The following is a 23,813-nucleotide window of genomic DNA, read 5'->3' as shown; positions in this document are numbered from 1 at the left end:
CGAAAAACAAAGACAAATGCAGTCAGTAAACGATAGACTCAGAAACGATATAATAAATTATAATAATTGGTTAACAAAGATTATTGAACTAAAAACAGAATTAAAAACAGCTACATTTGATATAATTCAAATCATCTCAGAATTTACATTCTTATTTTGGTTAGATAACTTAGAACACATTAAAGAAAAACGAATAGAGTTTGGAGAAGCATTTCACGAACAGATTGAAAATCTGAATGAAGAACTTAGACACATCTGGGACGGTGAGTACTATTCACCACACTTCGAAAGTACATTAAAAGTATTTTCAGACAGTATAAATTACATACAAGGACTAGAAGATTATGTCCAAATCACAGATCAAGGACAACTAGGTTCCTCATCGTTTAGCCTATCAAAAACACTTACAACTACGTCAACAACAAAAGACGTTCATATAAACACAAGTCTGCAAGCAAAACAAAAATCAACGATAAAACCAGACAAACCACTAACCTCAAAATTATTTGGAAATCAACAAAATGTTGTAGACGAAATATATATTTCCGATTCAGATGAAAAAGAAAAAGAAATAAAATTTGGGAACTGGATACCACCAACGGTTAATCAGAGAGTTAGAAAGAAAACTCAACAAACAATGAACCAAGAATATATTAGAAACAATACATATATAAGCTCACTAAACGAAAACAATGGTAATAACGATTTACATTGGGATCAACAAATGTACAACTACCATGATCTAAAAGACGAAATCACAGAAAAAGTAACAAATCATACAAATAAATTAATAGACAATATAGAAAACAAATTCAGACAAATAAACGAAAACATTGAAAGAAAACAAGATGAAGCATTACAATCAATGTTTAACAGATTCGAAGGAACGATAAATGACATTAATATACAATGCAATACACGAACAGAAAACAGAAATGTAGAAGACAACAATATACAAAACAACAGATACGAAATTAGAACAAGAAGATCAACCCCAAGTACTACAAATTCAAATACAACAGAAGAAAGAGAAACAACGGTAACAGAACCTCCATTACCATTCTATAAACAATTAACATCAATGAGTATAAACGAAGAACCACAAATTGAACAAAACATAAGTAGTGGTTCAGTACCAACAACAATAAGACCATTTGATGGCACAGACCCAGCATATACTGTCGAAGAATATCTAAACAGTATAGTGGCAGCAATGATATTTAGCAGTAGCATAGAACCAGTAAACAAACCAGGACACCACCAATGGAAAGTAAAAAGAGCAGCCTTAATATTACACACACTACAAGGTCCAGCTCAAAAATGGTATTTAACTCTACCGAGTGAAACCAAATTGGATTGGGAAACATTTTGCAAAGAATTCTCAGATATGTTTGACTCAGAAAAATCAAAACAACAAGCAAAAATAGTATTACAACAATTACAAAAACATACAAAAGAATCATTACGATCACTTGCTCTGAGAATAGAAACACTTGTCAAAACAGCATATTCACTATATACAGAAGATTATAGAAATAGTGTAATGAATCAAACATTCATAAGATGTTTGGATAACGAACTAAAAACGGCAGCCTTGAAAAAACATGCAAACCATAAACAAACACCAAGAGAACCAGAAATGCCATTTAAAGCACTAGTTGACAAAATAGATCAAATGGACTTAACAAGAACAATAACCAACAATCATAAACGTTTATATGAAATTAACCGAACTACAAATAACATTAATGACGACTTAAAACAGATGAACATAGCTTGTAATAATATAAACGACCTGAATCAAAATGAATTGGAACAATTTGAAGGACCGATCTGTAACGTTCTAAACGGAATAAATAACACATACGATAGAAAAAATTTTAAAGGAAGACCAAAATTTGCACTATTTTGTAGTTACTGTAGTTCACACGTTCACACAAAAGGCCGATGTTTTAAAAGACCAAGACGAGAAAGCATACCAAGACCAAAAGAAAAAACATTTTATGGTCACATGAGAAATAACCAAAATTTACCGAATAGAAGAATCGACTCTAACAATGTCAATGGAAGACAACTACCATCAACATCACCAGTGTACAACAGCTCAAGAAGCAGAACGCCATATAGATCACAATCAAGAAATAACTACAATAATACGTCAAATTATCAAAGAAACAGCGACTCGAATAACAAATATAACAATAGAAATACAAGTTACAATAGAAACAATTTCAATAGAAGTAGAACAAATAGCTACAACAGAAACAATAATTATAATAGATATAACAATAGTAGATCAAACTCAAGATACACAAATTGCAGTCAATCAAGACACCAAACACCGTATAACAGAAATAATAATAATAATAATAATAATAATAATAATAATAATAATAATAATAATAATAATAATAATAATAATAATAATAATAATAATTATAACAGACAAAGATTTGATAGCAGAGATTCAAATAGAACTGATAGATACAGACAAAGATCAAATAGCAATAACAAACATTTTTCAAACAATAACAATAGAAATGATAGAAGAAATTCGTCACATCGAGAACAAAATAACAGACATCAATCAAAAGACGGAAGAACAGATGGAACAGACAGATAGACCAAACGAAGATCCACCTGGCATTGATGAATACGAATACACATCCGAATCATCAAATGAAGATCAAGAAATACTTGACAAATTTTACAACGCGAACGAAGACACATGCAATACTGTAGTGAATGCACTAAAAAACAACCCAACATGGATACTACCAATGTATCAGTGTAACAAATTCGAACAAGACTTTACAAAGCAAAAACCAGTATTAGAAATTGATTTTCTACTGGACTCTGGAGCAACATTAAACCTCTTAAACGAAGACACCTGGAATGAAATAAAATACAACAACCCTGATATACATCTCGAACGAGCAAACAAAACACTAACAGCAGCAAATAATACAACCATAGAAACATTTGGAACAATAACATTAAATCTAACACCAGATAGAATATCAAACAGCAGAAATAAAATACAACACAACTTCAACATTCATTTTTATGTTACTCAATGCAATCACAACATACTTGGAACTCCATTCTTCAAGGAATATATAGAAACAATAAATGTAAATACGAACAAATTAACAATAAACACTAACACAATTCTAGATAATGACATTACATTCTTCATGAACAGTACAAAAGGATACCCCTACTACTCTAGACTGCATCCGATTTACAACAAAGAATCAATCTATCTCGAAAAAAAACAACATAGATGCATAACATTTCCGATACCCATCTTCAGACAAATGGAAAAGTCAAACGGAAAAGCAGTTTATAGTTCAAACTACTATTTCGAACCAATTAACAAGTATCACAATCTATCATTCACGGATATAAAAGACCTTACAACAGAAAAAGAACACTTCATGGACATATTCTTAGTCAATAAAAATCAACACAAAATAACAATTAATGAAGGCTTAATTGGTTTTATGTTTCAAAACATTACATTCAAAAAACAGAACGAAGACGAAGAAATGTATCAGACTAACTCTATCGACTTATTTACAGCATTATATCACTTAACATATGAAAACGAAAATGATATCAACGAAATACTAAACATACAGGACAATGAAGCAATTGAACAAGTAGCTACATTCGAAAGAAAACCAAATTTCAAATGCAAATTTAACATTAATAAATACAGAATCAGAAAAAGAATTTATTCAAATGTTCGATTTTCAACATTCACACTTAACCCAAAACGAATTTGAAAAAGTAGTAACAATCATATTAGATTACGGACAAGTCTACGCAACGACAAAATTTGACGTTGGAAAAACAAAAGTGAAACTGAATCTACCTATAAAGAAAGATGCAATTTTCAAGAAACAAAGAATAAGCAAAGTACCAATACACTTAAGAGAACGAATCCAGAAACTACTGGAAGAACTAAAAAAGTACGACATAATTGCACCAGTGAACAAAGAACAACTATCTACAGGAAATACATTTACAAATCCAGTAATTATATTACGAAAAGGAGAGTCATTGAAAATAGTACTAGATGCACGATACTTCAATAGCATGATTGATGAATCAAAGTGTAATTGGCCAATCGAACCTGTTGACGTCGCACTTACACGCATAAATGGAACAATATTCGCAACAGCTGATCTAAATAGCGCATACAACCAAATACCACTATGACGAAGAATCAATGAGATACACTCATTTTACAATTGGCAATGAACAATATTGCTTTAAACGTTTATTTTACGGAATATCAATTTGACCCGCAGCATTTGCATCGATACTAACACACTTTCTTTATCCATTAATTCGTAAAGGAACAGTAATTACATACGTTGACGATATATTCATTCAAACAAACTCATACGAACAAATGTACGAAACCCTCATTGAATATCATAAAGTACTCTTAAAAGAGAACCTCAAAGCAGCGCCTGATAAAACATATTTTATGTTGAAAGTAGTCAAATTTCTTGGACATACAATTGAAGATAAAAAAGTGAAACTACTGACATCAAGAATTGTCGGTGTTCAAAAACTAGAACCCCCAAAAAGTATGAAGGCATTACAAAGATACTTAGGAACAATTAACTTTCTTGCAAAATACGTATACGGCACGCAGCCAATATTACAACCATTCTACAATCTTTTACACAAAGAAACTGATTTCAAATGGACACCTGAACATCAAAAAATTTTTGAACAGATGAAAAAAACAACACACAAGTTAGAACTAACGTTGACAGACACTACAAAACCATTTTACATCATAACAGATGCATCAAATACAGGCATTGGAGCAGCATTGCTACAACAACACCCAACTGAAAAGAAAATGAAATCAGTATCAGCAAATTCTAAAGTATTCACGCCTATAGAAATGCGATCTACATTAATCTACATTAATCAGAGAATGCTCTGCAATCATTTTTGCACTAACAGAGTACGAATTCCTCTTAACAGGATCAAATCACCCAATAGTATTATTTACAGACCATAAAACGATTATCTATCTATTTACTCAAAAGAACAAACCAAACCATAGAGTTTATAGATTTCAATTGATATTAATGAAATTTCCAAACCTACACATCATTTCGACAGAAGGAAAAAATCTAGCCCTCCCTGACCTTCTCAGCAGAACAATAGACGAAGAACATTTTACTAAAACACGCGACATAACAGTAGAAATACCAGAAAACAAAATTCTTCTTTGCGAAGACACCATTCGCAAATAACCTAGAATGCAAATATAGCATATGCAATAATACAAACGACGAAAATACAGATCCGTCACATTACCCAATACTAGCTAACATTCACAACAACTACTTCGAAATTAACATCGACAATAACGAATATCACCCAATATCATACGAAAAGTATCACAAAGAAACAAAAACAAATTTGATACCAAAATACAAACCGAAAATAAAGAATTGGCAATCTCCAACGGCAGAGAAGGATGATCTCATTATTGAGAAAAATCAAAAAGGACCATACACAATTCATCATGACGATGATTATCTTAGATTCATAAATAACATAACAATACAACAAAAGCAAAACTATGAAAATGCAAAAATATCAGACATTTTCTATGACGAAAAAACAAAAGTAACAGAAAAACTAATCAAAGAAACTCAAATATTAGACCCTGTACTGCACAAAGTGAAGATGTGGAAAAAACATAACAGTAAACCACAATCAGTAACAATGGACATACGTGGAAATAAAGGACTATTCGCATATTTCAGGAAATACAAATCGATCATCATTGATGAGAATTCTGAAATAATCAAAATTGTGATAAATATTCATAAAAAGTCAATACAAAGAATCTGTCTACCACTAACATTATTACTATACACATTTTACGAAAACCATTGCATGGACCTAGTAGGTCACACAGGACTCGAAAAACAAAACGAAACATAATGGAGAAATACTATTTTCCAAACCTTACAACTTGGATAAAAATACTAATTGCAGATTGTATACCATGTCAAACAAACAAAGTGTTTGCGAACACAAAATTGAAAAGTAAACAAGAACAACTAGCACCGACAAAAACTTACTTTAACGAAATGATAATGATAGATACAAAAGGACCAATTTACCCTACATCAGGAAATAACTACATCTTTGTCATAGTTGACGCCTTTTCACATTATGTTACTATAATGTGTGCACCAAAAAACAACGCACACTATGCATTTACAGCCTTGTTTGAACATTGGTTCATGAAATTCGGACTACCCGAAGAAATCCGATCTGACAACGGATCTGAATACATCAATACAGAATTAACACATTTATGTAATTACTTCGAAATAAAGTTTAAACCAAGCACAACATATGCACCTTGGACAAACGGACTAGTGGAAGGGACAAATAGAATAATTGGACAATTCATTAGAACATTACTAAATGAAAAGTACAATAATTGGTCACGAAAGGCAAAATTCTTCCCATACGCGTACAACACACAATATCAAACACGACTAGGCATGTCACCTTAAGAAGTCGTTTTCAGTCAAAAACCGAGAAAACCAGCGAAAATTAATCTCGGAATAACAACGGATGAAATGGGTAATTGCAACCCATCGGATAAAAGTGCATGTAACACACAACCTACACATACACACTTAGAAAACCATTTCAGCCATCCTAAAATCGCAAAATTACAAAAAGGAACATTCGCAAAATGGTTCCTAGACAAAGAAAAACACTACAACGATACATATCAAAAAATAACAAAAATTCTACAAAACAGAAAGAAGTTAACAGATGAAATGAACATTCGATTTCGAACAGCAAAACCCCTTGAGAAAAGTACTTTCGTTTTAGTCACTAACCAACAAATTGAGGGAGTATCGAAAAAACTATTACCCCTAAAAACAGGACCATATTTGATTGTTGATAAACCAACCGAAACAGCGTACATCTTAAAAGACAACAATAAAGAACAAATAACAATACACAGAAATCACATTGTACCATATTATCCAAAAGAAAAACACATCAAATTAGAACTACAAAATTATCTCCTAACAAAAGAAATACCAACACTGAAACAACCAAACACATCAACTTACATTCAAAAAGATATCCACAACCCGGATACAAAACATACACATCAATATAACCTTCGGAATAGGAAGGTCACATTACAATAGTAAAAACGTAAATTAGTAATAAGTAATTATATAATATTACTAAATATATAATTCATTAAATAAAACTATGATATTCATGTTAATAATTGTCATTAAACGGACTACCTCACAAGCTATCATTTCTACATTATGATATATATATATATATAAATATAAATATAAATATAAATATAAATATTAATATATATATATATATATATATATATATATATACATACTATCTACAATCTATACTATTTATGAATCATATTTATGTCTACCTATCTTGATACAGAGTACTATTTTGATAAAGAACATTACGTATTATCCGACTCTGTAAAAGATTAACATGTATCTAAATATACATGTACCTAAATATACCCAGTATACATTCAGTCTTTCTACGTTAACACACTTCCCTAACCCGAACCTGTGTGTGTACCTCCGAAATCAGGTTATTCAAAAGAACATCTATGTTAAAACAATAATACTAATGATAACACACAAAAGGTACAAAACACATCAATCAATCTGGAAAGTGTTAATAACAAATACACCTAACTCAATCCCTAACCTTTAAAACATACATTCCTTTAAAACCTTTAAAACATACATTCAAACAAACATTAGAATATCGCCTTGAAATATCAACTGTTCACTAGACCGATCAAACCAGATTTCTTATAACTTTCAAATTACCTAAACACACACGTATTAACACCTTCAATAGTCACAAACAATAAATAAAGACTTATAACCAAATGGTATAAACAAATGATAAATACTTTCTTCATGGTGAATACTTCCTTCATCATCAACAATTTCTTCCTTCGTCATCAACATTTTCTCAAACCCCGCAATTCACGATCTTCTTGAATACCTGAAGTCACAATCTTCACTCACTGTCATTACACTGTCATCGCCTTCAACCCACCTCAAGACACATCCATCTCCTGTACTACACGTGAACACGAACAGTCACCACATAAATCAAATAGCAAATAAAACAATATAAGTCAAATAACAGACACTATTCTAACACAAACTAGTTATGATACTAGCCCCTTAACCAAACACTAAAGATTCTACACGTTATTTTCATGTAAACAAAATAGCAAAACACAATAAAACAAATAACAAACGGTATTTTGATGTTCACAGGCTTGGAACTGGAATAGACGATTTTGAAGTCAATTGAAGGAAAAAACAATAAACAAATAAACCAAATAACAAAATTCAAATAACAAATTAATCCCAAATAACAATATCCTCCACGATTGAGGACTCGCGGAATGGAATAGACATTTTGTAGATGTCAACATTAGTAATAAACAGTTTATCACAAAACAATAGATAATATAAAAAAGGGAACACTAATAATAATACAAAACAGGTAAAGCACAATTATTACTATTACAAAACAGGATAACACTAAAACGAATATGAAATAAAAAATAATGAGTTCAACATAAACAACATAAACAGACACTGAAAAGAACAACTTCCTCCTTTCATCTCCAACATGTAAGTGGTGAAGAATAACCTCTTCTTTACAAATTGGAATAACTTCCTCTTTTTAAACGAGTAACCCGCATAATAACGAATAAATACAAATAATAATACAGGTCAAAGACAAGAACACCTTTGCCAGAACTAACTAACACTGCTGGCAACGTTGTTAGCCTACTAGCAAGTATTTAACATTAAGGCATAAACGTGATATAACTATGAAGCAGTGTAACAATCCAGTGAGAACAGTAACTATTACAAGTAACGATCCAGTAAGTGATAATCCATTCGTTGTAACAATACATTTGTTGTAACCTACATGTATCAATCCAGACAGTAACAATCCAGAGTGAAATGACTCATTACCTGAAATATATACAAATACAATTCAGTTCAAATCTCATTATTCATCGGTCAAATGACCTTCGGCTAACTAGATATGTCACAGTGACATTTTATCAAATTATTCGTCATAGCCAACACCTACGTCATAAGCAAAAACGGACGTTAAAAGGACGGACGTCATAGTCCTCATTAGTAACAACATACCTCATTAGTAAACGAACACATCATTAAAAGAGAAGAAAGGATTAAAACAACCATCTTCATTAGTAAGATGAAGAGACTTGAAGAACAAAATACCGGGACAAACGGCTCCCAGGCAGACGCAATTAGTAACAAACTACAAATGTCAACCCAATTAACATTTCCAACCATTACCAGATGGTGATTAACAAAATAGATCTAACACAGATCAATTATGTTGAAGTAGACATTTCAACACAACATCAACCATCAACGCATACTTACGTTGCACACAGAAAAACTAATTAACAGTTTGCACCATTTATACCATGTCTGCACCAACTAAAACAATTAACGAACCTGTAGCTCATTAGCACTAAACTTTCAAAGGATTTCAAAAAGCGAGCAGATGGAGCCACCATCTTCATCGAACACCATCATCGAACACCATCAATAAAAAACCTACTTGAAACAAATTACTACCTTTCAGATCACTAATTGGTATCTTACCTAATTGGTATCTTACCTACCAGCAAAAAGATAACGTCAGTAACCATCAATTATACCAACTACATACCAACATACCAATTACATGAAGAACACCGTAACAAGAAAGACAAAGAAAATCCACAAAGGACACTTAAAAATCAAAGGATAACAATCCAAAATACTAATTACAACCATAAAATTAGTAAAATTGGCAACTTCAAGAACCAAGAAAGAAAAACGGAAGATTTGTAAATGTCACCAACATTGTAGAGAGCACCGAATATTTAAGTAAAAATCACAACTCCGATGTTGTCTTGTACAAATCACAACCTCTCAAATCAGAAAAATTTCCTCATTTTCAGCTAAGCTGATAACAAAAGTTAAAACTAACTAAAACTCTATTTCTAACTTAACTCAATATCTTAAATTCAAAATTCCAACTCAACAAATTTTCATCATCGACTCTCAATTGTAGAGACAATCCTTGACCAAATCATTCAAAGTAATTTTGTATCAACTGCTTTTAAAAATTCTACCACATCCTTACCAACTTTCTACCGAAAACAATTCCACAAACCAGGTAAAACTGAATTATCTTCATTTCATTTCAGAAAGACTTATACATCATTATAGTCACCATCATAATGAAATACCACCTATGTTGTCAGTTTCAGAATTTTTGAATTCATTTAATAAGAACCCACTCGTCATAAAAATATCAGTCCAAATAGACGATTTTATTGAACTTGACTACCCACCTGGCAGTCATATACATTTTGATGACGATAGTGTTCAACTAACAAACTGCAAAGTATCAACTCCAAATTATCTCTTTATCATAGAAGGAACAACAAAAACTGGACAAGAGATAAAACTCTTTTGGGGAGAAAAACATTTTGATTTACTCAAAAACACAACACCGTGTACTGAAACCATCACAGAATTTGAAGTACTGAAACAATAAATTAACACTAGAGAGTGTGTCAACTTAAACGAGTTACACACAGTTTTTCTCGTAGTTTTAAAAAAGGAAGCTATACAACTTATTGACGACAGAACAAAGAAGTAACAACTGTAATGATACCACTCATTGTCATAATCATATATCACGTATCACTAAAGCTTTCACAAAATTTGATAGTGCGACACCGTTAAGTGTCAGTTACATCAGTAAATAACTGTCACTTTCCAGTGAAGCATTGTATCCAATTTACACTAACAATCACACGATCATAAAAGTACAAACAATAGTTTCAAAAATTGATTTCACAGAAGCATTAATAGCAACATACTTACTAATATCTAAAGTAATATTTTTCTTAACTATTTTTCTAGTACCGTCTATCGTAGTTATTTCAACGTATCTAGCTATAGTAATCATAACTCAAATCGTACGAAATCGTAGAGTTGGCTATGCAAGCCCACCAGTACTATAAAAACACCTCATGCATGAAATAAACTCTGATATATTCCACATATGTAAATCTAATATAGATATTATAGAACTCGAAATATTTAAATTCATTAAAATCGCACTTATAATTTACTTTTTCATACGAATGTGTTTCAGTATAATAGAATATTTTCTGTATCCATAAAAATTGATCCTATTCCTGATATTGAAGAATCCATTTACTACACCCTACACCCACAAAAATTCTTCTTACAAATAGGATTTCCAGAAAATTCTCAATTATACGGTAACGTCATAATATATCAACTAAATCTCAGACTAGACTACAACGAAATTTGGATATCGAATCTAGGAGAACAAACACATCCACCAGGACAAGAATTAACACCACTCATTATTTTACAATCACCATTCATTAACATCCCACCTCACGGACCTGGCTCAGGAGCATAACATATAGCCCGCAAAAATTGCGTCATCAAGTAATAATCAAAGTAACAATCACCCAGATCCACCCCTTTGAATACACACACAAACAGCGTTGAACCAACCAGCACCCAAAGAGATCGCACAGGTTATAAAAGAACAAGTTACTAGGAAAAAACAAACAGAAAACAAACGTAATCAAGATTCCTTTTATAATAGAACAAATACTAACGTAACAGAATAAGGAACCAGCACTAACATACATAGTTACCAGAATAACAGACCACGCAGAGATAGCACACCAAATACAGTATACCACTCGCCACCTCTACCTAACTATCCACCACCAGTACGACCACCTCCACCTAACGATAACGAACACGAATTACCGCAATATCACGTTCAACAACATTTATCACATAGATATCCATCATATATAAGACCGAACAATCTACGATTCCCGTACGCCGTAACGCCCCGAAGCAACAGCAGGAAATGATTTTTCCACCAATCTACAAACGAAAATCCCCTACAACAACAGTAATGGAAACAATATGGTTTCAGGACAAAGATCCCCGAACATTGAATAACCCACATAACAGTAACTATAGTCCATTGTTAAGTTATCGTAATTGGTTTGAGATGCCATTCGATTCACGTGACTATAACTTTGTAATGGCACCGTTACACAACCTAAAAGATCGTGTCTCGGAATTTTTTCCACCATTACCTTCTGAGAACACGAATACAGTGAAACGTAGTACCAAAAATATGGGACGCGATAAATACCATCAAACAGCGTACCCAATTTTAAAACAGTTCTACAGTCTCACAGAACGCTTTTTATACGACTACGACTATGAATTTAAAATACCTATAACATGTACATTTGATAATCTCGTAGCAAAGGCATCACAAGACCTTTCCGCATACAGCGTTTTTGACCACCAGATTTTTCAACTTAGCTTCAATTTCCTACATCCGACACCAAAGGATGTCCAGAACAATAATTATAGAGTACATGAAACGAAGCTGGTCCACAACTTAATATACTATACGTTTTTACGCGATAAGAACAAGAATACTACAAAGAGTTATATACACATAAACGATCAATTAACTTCACCCTATTTTCTTAATTACGGATACAGACTAAAATGGGAATACACAATTGAAACATTACGTAATTTCGACCCTGTAAAAAATTACTCTATCTTCCAACCCAAGGAAACGCCCGAACGACCGCTCATTGTACCCATAGAAGCCTTAGAACCGTGTGAGGAATATCACATTTACCATTTGGAAGGCAGCGTAACAAACAGCTGTCCTAAACAGGATACACTTTAACAATGAACGCAAGACTTCAGATATCGAGAAAGAAATACGAAACTCGGTAAAAGCATCAATAACAGAAGTGTCACTAGATGAAATAACTGATCTCGTGGCATATTTTCTTTCAAAGGATGGTCACTTCATCAAGGAATATCAACAATATAGGGATCGAACAAACCACCCTAAACAGACAGAGAAACTCTAACAAAGAATATGCTGTAACAAGCTTCGATGTAGTAACAAGTTTCGTAATACTCAGAACAATATCATTGTAACATTGTCGTAAATATTTTTTGTTATACATCTAACTATAGATGTTCCTCTGCATATTTCACGTGCAATAAATGTTTTATAAATGCTAGGAACAAAACCAATTTTGAAAAGAATCCTTAAATGTGATTGAACCACATTTATACTAGTATGACACTTAATGTGTAATAAAATCTAAAAAAACACAAAATTTTTTTTTAAACTTTATTGTTTACCCCTATTCTTAGTTTCTTGTATACATGTATATATGCAAAGTTTTCCAGAGTTAGATATATGCAATTTTGTAAATAAAAAGAAACCAAAAATAGAACAAGGTATTAGTAGTAAGCGGAATGAGTAACACAGTGTATAATAATACACTATAGTAATGTGTACTCACAAACATGCACAATTCAATACTAACATAGATTGCATGCTAACTAACTAACAACATGAGTCATAACATGACAACCCTGTTAACATAATTACTAGATTTATCATGCAGTACATGTAGAATCTTCCATACAGAACTTAACACACGGTATAAAAAGTATTTGACAGTAGTTACCAATACTTTCCAGACAAATACAACAAAAGGCAAAACAGACAAAACATTGAGAATGTTCACAATTCGAAATTTTCACATTCACAAATGATACTCTAAGACATACTATGCAATCACATGTAATACATTAGTAACAACTAACATCTAAGTTTGTAACAAATACTCTAAATCCTTTTCCTTAAAAAGTAAAAAAGGCATTATTTGGAAGATTGTATCGTATCCAGCGAACCTTTTACACAATGATGAAATAACCGTTAATGGGAATAAGCAAATGGGACATTTTTGCGTCTATCCATTATAAAGAAAGTAAGCGAGATCTGTAACCTTCGAAAAATTTACAGATACGACAAACGCGACAAATAACATTGAACAATAGTTACCCCACACCAGTAGAAGTATGGCAAAACAATTCGTAAGAACTAATAGCATCAGAATAACCCCTGATTTCAGGAGACATCAAAAGTAATAATACATGTTCATCTTCAGTAACAAAATATAACATGGCCAAAAAAGTCACATGTCACTAACAATTTCCATGATTGTAAACAGAAACTTCGATTAACAAATAAAACTCACTACCCCCGATTTCTTCGTCGAATTACATAATTACAATTTCAGAAAACTCTTCCAGCCGGAAGGGATACTACGTATTAACACAGAACACTCAGTAAACACTTTAACAACTAACAAAAATAAACCAGGTAAGTCAGGTAAGTCACCGGACATCAGGAGCGCCACAACACATCGACACTGGAGCTACCCAAAAGGATCTTCACCCACTGGACGTGGTACTGGAATAGATACTTTTGTGGTTGTTGATGTTCATTTCTTGCTCTGTGGGCAACCTATGTCTGGGACTCTACTCTTTGACGAAACCGATCACCAAGTAACACATTCAAAAAGAAAAAACCCTTCAAGAGAAAATAAAGAGAAATTGACTCATAGTACAGAAGACTTTCAAAAAACTCTAAAACCCGGAAAGATGGAGTCAGTGTTGACTTCCAACAAAAAGATTTAGCGACTTTATTTATGTTAATAAATATAAACTAAAATACTCAACCCTGATTGGTTAAAATTATGGAAATACCTTTCCTTTAAATGTTTAACTGTTTACCCGTTGGTAACACAACAACACAACACGCTACCCCTTTAGTCGGTACCAGTCATGCCTGATATCATAATAAAGTATATTTCTCTCTCTCTGCTCCGCTCTTGTTTTAGTATTGAGATATACGTTAGACTTTAGCATTGCGGCCGGTGCACTGTCTACTGAAGCGCAGATAGAAGAGTAACAGACTAGAGATCTAGAACTTTAGTTAGTCAGGTAAGCCTTAAGATTTGACTATATTCTTGAGACACCATAAGACAGAAGTAGAGTAACATCTCAAGGTAACGCTACCTCAGCACACGTCTTATATTCCTGACTTAAATGGTGATACATTTTTTGTTGACAATGACTTGAATAGTATTCTAGTAGAAATGGGAAAACAGACAAATGGAAATATTGATTTAAAACAAGATTCATCATCCAGCAAATTCAATGGAATGATGCGGATGTTGAATCTAATGGTATAAATTTATAAGATGACATCTATAATTTTTCTAAAGGTTTCGCTATGTTTGATACTATTAATGATTTGAATGAGCGAGCTATAAGGAAAGAAAAAAGGCTTGTATAGGATAATAATGATAAACAAAAAGAGATACTAGAAGTAATAGATGAAATTTTGTTAGAAGCTTGAAAACTGGCCTTGCTGGGTTGACCATGAATAATAAAGAATGCTTACAATTTGATTAATGGCAATTTAAGAAAACCGTATCCTTTGCCGTATATTGTGACATTGAAACCCATAACGGAAAAGAAGATAAGGAAAAACCATTTTATTAACATCCAGTAACAGAATTTTAGATATCTATACCCAATGGAAGATCATGAATTAATAAGCCGGCCTTGTGGGAAATGTTGCGAAGATTCGGAATGGATGGGAGTTTCTTGAACTCCTTGATGGATTTGCATGAGGCTACGAAATACCGTGTCAAGGGAATGGAGGGCGAAAGCGACGAATGGACACCAGAGAGAGGGCTTCGAGAAGGCTGCTCTACCTCTCCTTGCCTCTTCAACATATTCCATCAGGTAGTCATGCGGATCGCAGAGATAGAGAGAAAAGAACACAGTGATGAAAAGTACGAAACGACAGGTGTGGAGTGGACGTGGATACCATCGCCATCAATCCCTTACCCGGACAGAGTGGAAAAAGCCAACAGTGAAACAGAAACAAGAAATGTCTGCTCTTCCTTGTTCGCGGACGACACCACCATCATTGGACAGAAAAGGGAACTCGAAGATGGTCTGAACATAGTGAAGGACGTCATGAACAAGTTTGAAGAGCGAAACAACGAAGACAAGGAGGAGCGGGTGGTCTTTTCCAGCGAAGAGGCAAATGGAATCAGAATGCTGGGTAGCTGGCTCGGACCAAAAGAAGATATAAAGTGCCGCAAAAAACGTGCTGGAACACTGTGGGCGCGGTGTCGGAACCAACTAAATAAGTCCAAGCTTCCAAAAACCAAGCAGGCACAGATTGTGGAAACTTGCGTTGAGAGTGGCCTACTCTTCGATTGTGCAGCAAGGCCCTGGTACATTGGAGAGATCAAAATGTTACAGAGTTGGATCGACAAGTGTTACCGCTCAGTCTGGAGCAACAACAAGGCACCACCGCTCATACAAATGGAAGCAGAAGGAAAGAACATGCAAGACGTGAGGAATATTCTCGGGGTCAAGAGTTTAAGATGGAAGATCGAGAAAAGGACTCTTGAGAGAATTGGTCATATCCTCCGAATGTCAGACGAACGTCCTGTGAAAATTGCTGTCATGTGATGGCTGGGAAGCCTCGAAGGACTTCCTAAAACCCCAGGAAAGAAAAGGAAGACGCTTTTTTACTGGAGGAAACTGTTAACAGAAGCTGGCATTGACTGGAGACAAGCACACAAGTGGGCACAGGACAGGAAACAATGGAAAGCTATGGTCAGGAAACGAATGCAGCACTTGGAGGAGTGGGAACGCAAAACAGCAAACAAGTTCAGATTCGCGGACAAGAGGGAGAGGAATGAAAAACCACCAACCCCAAGCCTAGAATGCGACGAATGTGGACTAGTATGCAAGACTGCAGCAGGGCTAAAATGCCACGTAAAGAGGATCCACGAGCAGACGAAGACGGTGTTCTCTTGCGAAAAATGTGACTCAACTTTCAAGATGCTCAGCAACTACCAGAATCACATTAAAAAATGCAACCCAAGGATTCCCAGAACAACCAAAACAGTTATCAAGCCACCGAAATGGTGCGATTACTGTAACGAGTACAAGTCAGCATCAAACTTTGCCCGCAATGTGAGGAAATGTTCGAGCGCGACTGGAGGGCATGCCGAATGAACGGCGAACGCCTAGAAGAAGAAGGTAAAAACGGTGGTGAACATACAGCTAATACTACAAATACTATATTAACATCTGAGGAGAAATTCAAACAAGGCGGCTCGGTAATGTGCGATGGCACATAAGGTTCCGACCCCGCCCATCTACAATTTTGGCATAATTGTCAACCAAATGAGGAACAGATAGAAAAACCCAAAAATTATTTTTTGCGAATCCCAAAAAAGCCCAAGTCTTTTTCAAAAAATTCTGTATGAACGATAAGATAGCCTCCAAAGCAAATAACTCAGTGGAGTAAAAATTAATGCATTAGATTGCTGTGATATGCCAATATTAAGAAAGCGAGTCAAGACGAACAGCAAAATCAAACAACAACAACAACAAACATTAATTACATCAAAAAATTTATGTCCCTCGTAAAAACTAAATTTAATAACAAAGTCAACATACCGTCAGATAAACCTAAAACTAAACAAAAACAACTTATAAATCACCAGAAAATATATGCGACCTGTCCATAAAAAGGTTTGATAACAATTATACAAAAAAGAACAAAAACAGTAAAGTAAAAAAAATTAACTTATTTTTTTGAAACAGTTAACTTCAAAGTAATAAAAACCATTACGAATCAATTAATATTATCACAAATTTACGATTACCACTGCTTCTATAGAAGGGCATTAGGACCTGTCCTTATTCATTTTTTAAAGCGGCTAAAAAGAACAACAAAAAAACAAACAAAATTTCAATTGAAACTTGCCAGAAAACGCTGTCAAAACCGTCAAGCCATATTTTGGCCCTCAAAATATATTCGATTGCGCCTTCTACAAACAGCGATAATGTTGTACGTGGGCATTCATTAGCAAGACTAGGTAGCAAATAGACAAAAAAGCGAAGTGCTAAAGTATGTAATACTTTTAATTTTTTTTCGAAACAAAATTACAATGTCATGAAAGGCATTAATTACAAAAAGAACTATTTAAAAAGGTTCGTTTTTTCATGAAAAGGAAGCCCTCGAGACTTGCAATTATCCAGAATTTTTCTTGCATCTACAAAAAGAACGTCAAATATGACAAAAATCAAATTAATTTACTTTTTTTGTGAAAAACCGGTGTCGAAGCCAGTATGGTCATAACAAATTCTTTAAAAAATAGATTTTGGGACACCAATCCCTTTTATTCCCTTGACACTCATAATGTCATATTTGACCTGTAATTAACTAACGAGATTAGGTAACAAAAAGTAACATAAAAAGAACAAAATTGCGAAGTTAAATAGTTTTTTTTTAATTTTGGAAAACGATTGTTTTCAAAGTCATGAAAGCCATCAGCTATCTACTAATATCAGAATATCGGGTCTTCTATTCTTCCATGAAAAGCCAATGAAAGCTATCACTATACAGGAAATTTCATACGACCGAAAAGACAAAGTATAAATGACAGTTAAAGACAAAATTAAAAAAATTCAATTGATTTCTTCAAGAAAGAGGCGTCGAGGCCGTTAAAACGATGATGTATATCTTTCAGGATTTTAATATGTTCAATTGTGCCTTATTGTGAACGCTAATAATGTGACATGAGAACTGTTAATAATGTGATAATGTGACAAAATTAGAAAACGTGAAAAACTAGCAAATATCAAAACAAACAAAAATCTGAAATCTTGTAGTATCAAAGCCAGAAAACAATAACTTCAGGCTTAAAACTGCAACCCACAATAAATGTTAAATCAGTAGAAGGAAGAAGCATTCTTTCTTTGCTGACACTAAGCTGGAAGTTGAACAAATTAAGAAAAAAATAGAGGAAAAGTTAATTAATCCATTATTTATTGAAAAGTCAATTATTTTTAAAAAAGAAACGACCATAAAATTTCAAGTAAAAAACTATGTGCATTAGCTTGGAGCTTCTTCTTAGTAAGCGAATTGGTTGGACCTATCACTCCTGAGCTTTGATTTGACATGTTCTGTTCTTTCTTATTCAAAAAAAGGTCTTTTTTTAAAAAAAAAAGACCGACTGATTACAACTCGATTTTTTTGGATTGTAACAGTCCAAGAATGGCCCAAAACTAGCCCTGCTAATGCTTATTCTCCGTTAGGAACAATTGATATTTCGAATGTTTTAGATATAGATATCTTGTTAGTTGAAAACTCAAAATAAATTCTGCATTTTTGATAATCAACGAGTAATGTTAGCAAAAAACGGCAGAGTTTTGACTACAGAGCACTCAGCGGACTCTGAAGTAGAAATAGTCCCCATATGAGTCCACAAAGTTTGTATTAGTGTTTTTTGGGGGTGTACTGTCGGCAAATTTAATCAAAGTGGACTAAAGTAGCTTATTTCGTGCTGTTTTTGATGAAAAAGGCTAAATTTTGAAATGTTTATCCAGATTTTTTGACCAAAAAAATTAAATCAAAACAATCAACAATGCTTGTTCGTCTTCAAAAATAAAATCAGCGACACTAATCTTAAAAATTATAACAATTTTTTGCAAAATTGACGAAAATTTAGGCAAAAATTCCGGAAAATGTGAATAAAAACAACGTGAATTCACTCTACTTTTCTCAGAAGTTTAAACCTCGATAACTCCCTGTAGAAAACGAAAATTAAAAAAATCTTTTTAATTCCGTATTCTACGCTGGACGAGCTTTCTAATGATACCAGTCTCAACTCTCTACGATGAATATATCGATCGGTGAAAATTGACGGAACAAAAAAAAACCCATTTGAGTATATAGTTCCTCCCCCCTCAAGAGGGTCGGAACAATGATTAAAAATATTATGTTACTAGATACTTTTACGGGTCAACCAACTAACTCTAACTATTGTGAAAGTCCTCTACTCAGACATATTTAGAGATGTATAAGAATACCAGATGCATTTAGATTCTCTGTAACACTTAGTTTAGATGTAGTTGCCAAAACAATAGGTAACAATAATAGTAAAGGTTTTTCTGTCTATATGATATATGTTTGATATATAAAGCATATTTATGTTCCTTTTAGTAATTTTACGAAGAATATGTACTTATATAAGTTAAATATTTGATGCAGGATATTTGTGAGCTAATATTGATTAATTTACCGAGTAATTAAGGATATATTAATAGTAATTGGAGAGCGAACTGAATTTCGTCTTGAAATCAGTGCGCATTTTTCTACAAAAGTGTTTCTACGAGTTCACGCATTCCGAAAAAAAAACAATAATAATGCTAAGAAAAATATTGGATACAACATGCACCTTAAAGGAGGCTGTTAGATGAACTGTGGCCATTCTGTTTTAGAGTGAATGACATTCTGTTGAGTGTGAATGAAGTTTCGACAGAGAATGTGACCCATGTGCAGGCTGTCGACATCCTCAAGAGGACTCCCAATGTCGTCCGCATGGTAAGTTGTACTCAAAGGCAAAGCTTATAGCGTTTTTTTAAGCGTTTGAGTAATGTGTATATAGCACTACAGGCACATCGGAGGGGAGAATTAAAAAATTAATGAAATTTACATTAATTAAGTGACTTTCAAAGATTAATAAAAACCTCTAAAAGTAACCCAAAAATACCAATTTTAATAACAGTCAACGGTATTTTTCCATAACGTTAAAACAAAAAGAACCACTTGCCATATCTCCATTTAACCAAACGCTTAAAATTTGGTTGAATTAAGCCATCCAACACGTTGCATCTAAGCTAAATAATGAATTTTGAAGGTACACACGAGTGGAATTATTCTAGAATATTTTAAACGCATATCGCATTTTAAAAATTTGCAATTCAACTGAAAAAGCATGTTTTTTTTTCGTGTTGAAGCAAGTAAGCGGTGGTTTTACGTTGAAGTGTAGGAGTAATGTAATAAGATTAGGAATAGTGGTAATTCGTAATACGATAAAAGAAAACTGAGGTTTTTCTTTAATAAATCACATTACGCCGCAGAGGTATACCCGAATCGTCAGGGGCAAATATGCCCGATCTGTGTATCTCGTGTTCGTTTTTCCTATGTTAATACATTGAAAATGCAACAATATTGCGAAAAATAGCTACTTTAGCAAAAACAGGCAAAATTGAAGGGAATCGCGCAACCCGTGTTCGCAAAAGTGTCCAAATTTCAACCGCGGATTTAAAGTATAGGCTATGTATCCTATTTTTCGCGCGCTGTGTATCACGAATCTGCTCGATTTATAAATCTCTTTTTCACACGCAGCGTAACTCGATTTCGCACTGTAATCCCTAATTAAGCCTAACTTAATGCGCGTTTTTGAGCATAAAAGTGGTTATTAAAGCTTTATTACTACTACTAGTACTTTATTACTACTTTATTGCTACTTACTAAAGGGTATTATTTATTAAAGGGTATTACTTATTAAAGTGTATTACTACTTATTACTACTTTATTACTAATTATAGTACTTTATTACTACCTATTAGTACTATTTATTACTACCTATTAAAATCGGCCAGTCCCACATTGATATACAAAGCCTTTGTTGAGCGAGGGATTTTTCGGAAAAAAATCAGTTTTTCTGATGCTGGGACGTACACCATATATATAAAGTTGCTTGTGTTTAAATCACTTTAAAGCTTTGAAAGCTTCAATTAAATCTTTATTAAAGTGTTTATTACAAAGTATTAAATCACTTTGCTGATTCCAAAAGCGCGCGTTTATTTAGGCTCAATAGCGGATTAGAGATACTTTGAATGCGAATATTAAAATGCGAATAATAGATACCTAAAAGGAGCGGAAACGTGCTACAAGACTTGTCACCTATTTTAAAATTTTAAAGAATTTACATTTCTCAAAAATGGCGCAACCCCTTTTCCGAAAAATCAGATACAAAGGATGTCTCCTAATTTCGTTCATTTTATGTATCTAGTTTTTGAGCGAATTTTACTAAGGCGGAAATTTTGGGGTATACCTCTGCGGTGTAATGCAAAAACTTTTTACTACAGTTCATGTGGTATCAAAATTAAGCTTATGTTTTTGTCTTACTAATGATATAAATTACATTCAAAAAAAATTATCCAGAAAGATTTAACATTTGAAGTGATAAAGTATTAACCATTTTTCTACTCAATTTTGTCGTTTTTCTCGAATAATTTTTAAAATAATATTTTTTGTCTATAGGTCATATATTATCAAAATTTAGCCTAGGTTTTCGCTTTCTACTGATATAAAATGCGTTCAGAAATAATAATAAAAGATTTATTAACGTTTAACGTTGTAAAAATGACTTATTTTTTGAGGTTTTTCTCAAATAATTTTTAAAAGTATTATGTTTTACAATAGGTCATGTGGTATCAATATTTAGCTTAGGTTTTTCTCTTTCTAATGATCTTAGCAACATTCAATTAATATTTTTATGGAAAGATTTATTAATGTTATAAGTGATAAGAAGGACTTAAAATTGTGTTTTTCTCAATTTGTCTAAAATTGTCTTTTTTCGATATTATATCAGTATTATTTTCCTCATTCTTTTCTATATTATTCTCAAATATTATTTTTATTATCAGTGAATATGCAAAACAACTTCGTTGAACTGCTTCGCAGATGGGTCATGTGGTATTGAAATTTAGCGTAGGTTTTTCTCTCTAACTATACAACGTGCATTAAAAAAATAATAATTATCAAAGATTTATCAATGTTATTAGTGAAGAAAATGACTTAATATGGTTTTGCTCAAAAATAAAACAATGGAAGTTATGACTAAAATTAAACTACAAACACTGGTAGAATGAAACAATCTTGAAAAAGAAAACAGAAGAATTAGATTAGAAAATAAACTGAAACAACAAGAATTTATGGTAACATAGAATTCTTTGATCCATTAACAAAAACTCTTAAATGAACAAACTACTACAATAATAGGAAATAGAGTATTAAATGAAGCTTTACAATCAGAGAATTGAACAATCTAGAAAAACAAAACAGAAGAAATAGATTAGAAGATACATTAAAACAACATGAATATGATGGTAACATAGAAGAATTTATTTTTTCATTAACAAACTAATGAACAATCTAGTACACTAATAGAAAACAATAGAATATTATGAAGCTTTACTCTCAAACACTGATGCAACATATGCACTAGCTTTAAACGAACCTTTACAAATAAAAGTTGATGATGGTAATCTTTCTATGATACCTTATGAAACAATAAAATTTTTTAAAAATCAAATTCTCAGGAAAATAGTCAATTGAGGTGAATACCATCAAGCAGTTTTGGCCAAGGCAAACTTAAAATTAATTGTGTTGATGCTCAACTATTGTCAAATGGAATCCTTGTAAGAGGTAATGAATATGTATTTACGCAAATGTTTAATAAATTCTTATCTACTAATACAGTAAAACTAAATGATATAGAAGCAGAAAACATAGCAGACCTCCTTAGAGATATAAATTACTGTTATAATACAAGAGATAGGAAAAGTAATAGACACGAATTAATAAAAGTTTTTTAAAACCCTAGAGTCGTAGCATCAGACATAGTCAATCCAATTGATTTGTTGAAAGATTAGAATTACCTATTCTAGAAACAATGCAGGACATGATAGATTATCTGATGAGATGTCAAAAATATCTAAACAACTATTATCAACAAATGTTTTCACCCAAGAATAACTTGATTTTTTAAAAAATTACGGTAGATTATATAATAGCTAATATTATATTTAATAATAAAACAG

At 32.7% G+C, this 23,813-nt stretch overlaps 1 protein-coding gene across 5 annotated transcripts in view; it reads left to right on the top strand.

Annotated features, from left to right (window-relative positions):
- Positions 1–20,853, top strand: part of LOC142358610 (disks large homolog 1-like) — a 126,406-nt gene extending 105,553 nt beyond the window's left edge. For 3 of the 5 annotated variants that reach the window (XM_075410055.1, XM_075410054.1, XM_075410053.1), the window contains exon 7: positions 20,421–20,853. In XM_075410055.1, the coding sequence (XP_075266170.1) occupies positions 20,421–20,553 (133 nt within the window). In that variant the 3' untranslated portion in view covers positions 20,554–20,853. The remainder of the gene's footprint in view (positions 1–20,420) is intronic. The other 2 variants (XM_075410056.1, XM_075410057.1) reach the window with 2 other exon arrangements.
- The last annotated feature ends 2,960 nt before the right edge of the window (positions 20,854–23,813 follow it).

Source organism: Convolutriloba macropyga, chromosome 2 (genome assembly GCF_964194025.1).
Source record: "Convolutriloba macropyga chromosome 2, txConMacr16.3, whole genome shotgun sequence".
NCBI classification, from domain to species: domain Eukaryota; kingdom Metazoa; phylum Xenacoelomorpha; order Acoela; family Convolutidae; genus Convolutriloba; species Convolutriloba macropyga.
This window is presented reverse-complemented; position numbering and strand designations above follow the sequence as displayed.